General features: G+C 36.8%; 2 protein-coding genes across 2 annotated transcripts; one reads left to right on the top strand and one right to left on the bottom strand.

The window, feature by feature from the left end:
* Positions 1-1189: 1189 nt before the first annotated feature.
* Positions 1190-3408, bottom strand: Cbr-ugt-7 (the record flags this gene model as incomplete). The annotated part of the gene is made up of 7 exons (XM_045237325.1): positions 1190-1193; positions 1597-2040; positions 2081-2218; positions 2263-2803; positions 2849-2938; positions 2993-3152; positions 3193-3408. The coding sequence occupies 7 exons, from the start codon at positions 3406-3408 to the stop codon at positions 1190-1192; spliced, it is 1593 nt and encodes a 530-aa protein (XP_045093798.1).
* Positions 3409-5008: 1600 nt separating this feature from the next.
* On the top strand, positions 5009-6568 carry Cbr-srr-10 (the record flags this gene model as incomplete). Its single annotated transcript, XM_002636299.2, has 5 exons — positions 5009-5039; positions 5087-5256; positions 5302-5582; positions 5632-5949; positions 6211-6568. 5 exons carry the CDS (start codon positions 5009-5011, stop codon positions 6566-6568), a joined length of 1158 nt encoding a protein of 385 aa, XP_002636345.2.
* Positions 6569-6916: the final 348 nt, after the last annotated feature.

The following is a 6916-nucleotide window of genomic DNA, read 5'->3' as shown; positions in this document are numbered from 1 at the left end:
CAAGCGAAATCGGCAAAATTTCTATAAATTTAAAATCGGAAAATTGAGGTGAAAAAAGCCGAAAATTCGTTTTAGGATTACAAAAAATCACAAGCTGGGCGAACGGGTCCGCCACTCTTAACTACAGTAAGCTTAAAGGCGCATTCAGTTTAAAGCGCGGGAAGTTCGAAAAGCTCAAAAATGGCAGATACACGCATCTGATCAACACATTCTAATCTCGTTCGAATTAGTCGTACCCCCGTCACTTAAGCCAAAATTTTGATGTTCAGAGACTAATATCCCACGTGGAAGTCTGTCTCCTTGTTGTTGCCTTCTGCGGCCTTATCATGGATCTATAATGAATTCTGCCAAAAAAATCAAGCCAATATCGATTCCTGGCTTTTATGGAGTCCCTACGACAGGCGACGACTCGTACAGGATACATAATGAAGGCGCCACGAGTCCCCTTCATCGTTCTACAAGGAATATGATAAAATTCGCTTACTATTTTCTTTTTTCCGGCCTATCATCTTTTTTTTAACTTAAGATGCCTAAAATTCAAACTGCAACCTTTTTCGAAATTTGAAATTTCCAAAATTTTAAATCGTTTTTCAATTAAAAACACAACTTGTAACAGTTCGATTCTGTCCGCGTTCTGTTCTGGTACGTGTGCGAAATAAGGACTGTTCTGAATTGAATCAGTTCGATTTTAGGTCTGTTCGATTTTGAAAACGTTCGAATTCGTCGTACCCCCTTTTTTTCTTTAGGCTAAATTCGCTGTGTAGTGACTCAGTAATTCATTTTTCAGCATGTGCGTCGATACTCAGCGCGCTTAACTACAGTATTCGCGTTAGAGCGCATTTACTTTAGAAAATTCACCGTCATAAAAAATTCGCCGTGTAAAAAAAGCCTGCATAGCGGACTACTGTTTGACCTCGTATCGCCGAAACGAAGTGTTGAAAGGGCCGGCCATGATATTGTTCCATGGTAGCTTCAGGACCCTATTACAAATGGCCTTCAATTAAAGGGGATTTCAACAAATCTCTGTGAACTCGCGGAATATTTTTCTGAAAACGCACGGAATTGTTTAATTCAAAACAATTTTTGGATAGAATGCTTCTATTACAGTGGCTCTTCTACATATTTTTTCTAGCCCTTCTCTTCGCTCTTATGCATGATATCAAAAAGTGTTGACATAATGTTTTTGATATTATCTTCAGAAACAATTACATTTAAAAGTGTTCCACTTCAGATTCTCTACACAATATCTGAAAAAATTATGAAAATTCTGAAAAAAAAATAGAAAACAAACAAATTTACCATGTTTTTGTGTAAAACATTGATTTGTTTGCCTACTTAACTTTTTCACAGTGAACACATACTTCGAATAGTTTTTAACTGGTTTTTCTTTGTTCTGACATCATTTTCTTTTCCGGTGTTGAACCAAGTGAACTCTATCCAAATCCAATTCTTCACACACAAAACCCACACAAAAGCAAACTTTTTTTTTGAGTGGGATATTGGTTCGAAAGCACAACAGTTCAAATTTATTAAGTTCGACACTATTCATTTTTTGGTTTGGGGACCGACTTATAAAATAATCGGTTAATGATAAACTTAAAGAACATAAGTACTGTAGCAAACATAATAAAAATGATCACAAAAATATCGATAAAGAAGTATTGAGCAAAATTAAGTTGTCTAGAATAAGGATCTAATTCTTGAAATTTCTTGAATTCCGCAGCAAACTCCGCATGCTTAATGAGACGGTTCACTGGATCTATTGGTTGTTTTTGGAGAAGATTCGAAAGCCGTAATGCATTTATAGCGTATTCCGGTTTCAACATTTCTTGGACAACATCTGCTAATTTCTGAGAGTTCCCCAGATCGAATTTCGAATAAACTTCTGCTCCTCCATGCCGTTTAAGCATTTCTCCATTCATTGGTTGATCGAAAAACAAAGGTACGACGATAGCTGGAATTCCAGCATAGGCGACTTCCATTACACTTCCGAGGCCACCATGAGTGATAAACAAGGAAAGGCGGTGGTCCGCTGAAACTCTAGAATCAGAGAAAAATTTTAAACTGGAACTAACCTTACAAAGCAGGTTGCGGGAGCCATTTCTTCGGATGAACATTTTCCGGAAGCTTTTTCTTGAATTCTTGGTCGTTTCCATCTTCATATTTCCAAATGAAATTGACATTAGGCATCGACTTCATCATTTCAATTATTCCGCTTCTGAAAAATTGTTACCGAAAAATACAAAAATTTAATTATCTTACTTATACGAATCGGGCATATCACTTGATCTTATCATAGATCCAAAAGAAATGTACACTGTTTTATATCGTTCGTCCAACAGCTTATGCAAATCATCTGGCAACTTTTCCGATTTCCAAGAAGAAATGTCCATAGAGAATCCACCGATTGGAACACATTTGGTCAATGAAGGGAAAGGGAAGTCCAGGTATGGATTGGAATTGAAAAATAAATAAGCACTATCAGCCACAATTTCCTGAACTTTAGATTTATAAAATTTGGAAAAATCGAGACTTACATCGATGTCTCTAATCACTACTCCAGTTTGTTCTCGGAGTGTATCCAACAGATTCCAATACACAGTTCTGAACATTCTAGTTCTCATGATAAACATCCAGATATTATTCACACGATCCCATATTCCAGAGCTCTTTCCATATGCGCTTCCTGGTCCTGGAATGAAATTTAGACCACTTGGTTGTCCGACAGCCCATTGAATTGGTTCGATTCTAGATGAAGCCATAGCCACGATCGTTGATGGAATTTGCAAATAATCCGCCAGATCTGAAATTTTAAGTTTAACACATTTATCGATTCCAATATACTTACAGAGTCCGCAAGGATCAAATGGCTCAGCTATTACTACATCGAATTTCTCCTTCTTTAATTGGTTATGCAGGTTTTTGTCTTTGAAAATTTCTGAAATTCTGAATTCGGTTTTGTTTGGTGGGACCATACATAATAAAGACTTACGCAGACACATGTGCTCCAAATCTTTGCTCATAGTCTCCGCGAACTGATCAGCAGCCCAAGGTGTAGTAGCTTGATTAGTTGTCCAATACTTACTCACAGTGCTTTTTGGTCTAGTTTTATAAAACTCTTTACCCGCATCACCAGCTTCATAGTTAATAATCTGTAGAACTACTTTTGCTAAAATAATTTTCAAATCTTACCTTAACAGAGGGATTCTTTATAACTTTTTTATCTCTCAAAGATTCCAGTATTTGCTGTTGAAAAACTACAACTTCATGTCCATGGTCAGCCAGTTTATCAGCTATATTGCTCATAAACTTCACATGACTATAACTATAGATTGGAGAAATAACCAAGAAATTGAAAGCTTCTGAATAATAGAAGAAAAACACAGAATACAGAAATAAGAGACGCATGCCAAAAGAATGGAAGACACTGAATCTTTTGCTGGACGGAGTGTGATAACTAATGAACTAATACACTTTGATATCAGACGTTGACTTATCAGCGACTGGGGGTCAAGACATAGAAAATCCAAGAACCGAATCAAAGAGTAATTTAGAATTCAGATGTTTAATGGTCAAAAGTGGCTCAGTTTTGAAGAAGAACACAAAATACAGAATTGAGAGACGCATGGTAAAAGAATGAAAGACACTGAATCTTGTGTTGGGCGGAGTGTGATAACTATTACTCGTTGTTATCAGACGTTGACTTATCAGTGACGGGGGTCAAGAGATAGAAGATAGAGATCACCTCAAGAACTAATTTGGAATTCAGATGTTACGTTGGTCAAAAATGATTCAGTTTTCGAACACAGAAAATGTGCCGGGAGAAAAATGACGAATCGAAAAATGTTTCTATTGAAAAGTTCGAAAAGTTCAAGAATCGGTTTCGAAGCCGTTTTCTGTAAGTTAAGAAGTTTCTTTAGAAATGAATAGATCAATCGTATAAAAGGTCTTTGAATGTTTTTTGGTCTGAATGAAGATCTTTTAGCAAGGGAAACTCAACACCTCGAAAACCCAGATTAATGAAATATTCATGATAGATTGACAATGAGATACCTCTGAAAAATTCAGAATCCGCTCGCCAGTTTCAGTCGAGTGATATTAGTCTCAGTACCAAAGATCGCCCTTTCAGTGCAAAACAGCAATTTCTGGACGATTTTCTCAACTTCTAGAAGGTCCCAGCGAGTTCTGATATTTTTCGAGTTCTCAAAAAAATTTTTAATAGCTTATCCTTTACCTAATCTCAAATTTTCATCAAAATCTGGGTTAACGAGATGTTGAGGTTCCCTTGTGAAAGTTGCAAGTGGACTACAGAAACATAGAATATTTCCCATAGGCTCATTTGATAGGACTTTTTTATGTTGCGTTTGGCATTTTGCGATAAAAACTGAATACATCACTTGATGTCAAAAAAAGTTCAGGTACAGTAATTCCAAAATGTTCAGTTACAGTAATTATGTTGTGTAATTATAAAACAATTATCTCGAAAGGTTTTCTTCGGAAACAGTTCATCTTCTCTTTCAATATTTCAAGTGACTCACTTACTCTACATTCTGAAAAGTCATAGAAAATGAACCTGCCGTCACTTCGTTCTTGTTCTTCCTGGTCTTCCGTGCAACGTTTCGGTGCGCCTATGTGTCTGCGTCTCGTAATTCTTGATAAAAATTTTTGTTAGATTGAATATTACTGTAGCCAATTGAACATAAGAATTGCCAACGTTGCGCAGATAAATCGGAAATATATTGTGTACTAATCTCAAAAGTGTCTCTTCGGATACTGTAAACTATTTCATCTTCTCTTTTAATATTTCGAATGACTCATTTGGTGTTTCCTGCAACATTTCGATCCGCATCTGTGTCTGCGTCTCGTTTGTTTGGTCGCTCTCCTCCGCTGAGTATGATTTGTGCTGGCTGGGGCATGGCTTATGAAAACAGAGGGAAGGGAGATATAAAGGTTCTTTCTGAATAGTTTTTTCGAATTTCAAAGGCTTACTGAAAAAAAAACTTTTGAAATGTCTGCTCTCCCAGTATCTTCCTTCGATGGTAATTAGATTCTGTATGAATGATTTCGATTATTCACAAATTTTCAGATGACATAGCTTCTGAACTGCTAGGTCCGTTCAGATTCTTGATAAAATTCACGTTGCTTGACTGCTCGGCAAAATCAAAATGCCTCAAAGTTTTCACTATTCTTCTGTCCATGGTCATAATTGTTCTACTTTTTGCCAGGGTTGGTCAGTTAATGGAAACCAAAGGAAATGTAGGTGACAGTTTATTACAAGCCAGATAAATTGGATTTTTTTAGTCTCTATCCTTTGCTTGGGCCGAATCTAACTTTTTTGGATTTCCTGCTATCTTTGCTTGTGTTTCTGCTCTTTGTATTTTTGGTTGGACTAAAAATGGATTCATTCCAAAATTCAGTCAAAAACTAGTCAGAGTTCGGATGCTTCGTTTGGAGTCAAATTCAAAATTAGATTCTTACCGTTTGATGCAAGTTCTCGCTCTCATTTTTTCAATCCCTTGGCTGCTAGCCATGATGTCTTGGATTGTCTATAACTTCACACACAACAAGATTTATTACGGAGGGTAAGTGAACTGTTCTGACAGCGACCAACATCAACTTAAATGGTTTCAGTGAGGAGACCAATATTTTCTTCCGTGTGATTCTTGCGGTTTCTAACTTCTACATCTGGTACATCTCTACCATATGCCTTGCCGTTTATCTATTGGTAATTCTTGCCGTGACTCGTGAAGTCGACTATTTCAATCAAGAACTGAAACGAGCAAAGGAAGAGAGGATTCTGAAAAACATTGGCGTCTTGGAGAAATTTGATTTTCGTCAAAACCAAATACTGGAGACGATTCTTCTAGCAAACGGATCTCTTTCCAGTTTCAACACTTTTGCTCCATTATTCCTGTTCTATGCGTTGGCGAACGGCGTCTACTTGACTTCGTAAGTGCAAGACACACGTTCTCTGCTTGTTTTCTTGAATGAGCTTACAATTAGCTTTGTGAAAAAGAAACTTCTCCCAGCGAGCACACAATTTATGACCTGTTGTCAAAGGTTTTGATTCTCAGAAATCATTTTATCAAACAAAAGTTTAATCGGCGCACATGGCTCTGGGAATACAAAGTTTGTAGATTGAAAATCGTAGTTAAACATTAATTGAACGTTTCAATTTTAAATTGAGAATCAATGAAAATGGATTTTCAGATTCATGGACTCTGTGCCGCTCTTCTACTTTGTAATGCTGATGTTCAATCTGGCCGCCGTTATTATCTACAACGCATTCATTCTCTTCCCAACCTGTGCTCTTCAGGAGCATCTTACAGCCACTAACATAATTTTGATCAACAATGATGAGTTCGAGTGTTCCAAAGATCCGATCGTCTATCAAACCTACCGTATTATGGTTGATCGGATGCAGAAAGTGGACACAAGAATGGCTGTAATCGGTGCATTCCCAATCACAAGAAATTTCTTAGCTGCTGCTTCATTCATTGTACCGAATCTCGGTTTCCTGTTAATCATGGTAAAAAAAGTTCTCATTGCAAATGGTGGTCACGTTTAAGATATTTGATCTCGATTTTTCTCACTTGTATGCTCCCTGGAAAGTACATTTTTTTGAAAATAAAATTCTTTACTTTCATATTTTCCCGCCAAACAATTGTTCCTTTTTCAAATTTCTTCAACACTTATTTGCTATTCAACACATTTTTATCATCAACCGATTCTGCAGTTCTGTTGTTTTGTGTCTTTTGCTGAACAGACTATAATTTTCAGTGTTCTAAAAACATTTATAAAAATATAACTTGTTCAAAAATGCTCCATATTTCCTGAAGACTTTTAGTAGACATAGACCCCATTGTGGTCTGGCCAAATCTCGAAAATAGGACCGATTTTCCCGCAATCTTGGAGT

Source organism: Caenorhabditis briggsae (genome assembly GCF_000004555.2).
Source record: "Caenorhabditis briggsae complete genome, chrV, whole genome shotgun sequence".
In the NCBI taxonomy this organism is placed as follows: domain Eukaryota; kingdom Metazoa; phylum Nematoda; class Chromadorea; order Rhabditida; family Rhabditidae; genus Caenorhabditis; species Caenorhabditis briggsae.
The sequence above is the reverse complement of the archived record's forward strand: the minus strand, read 5'-3'. Positions and strand labels throughout refer to the sequence as shown.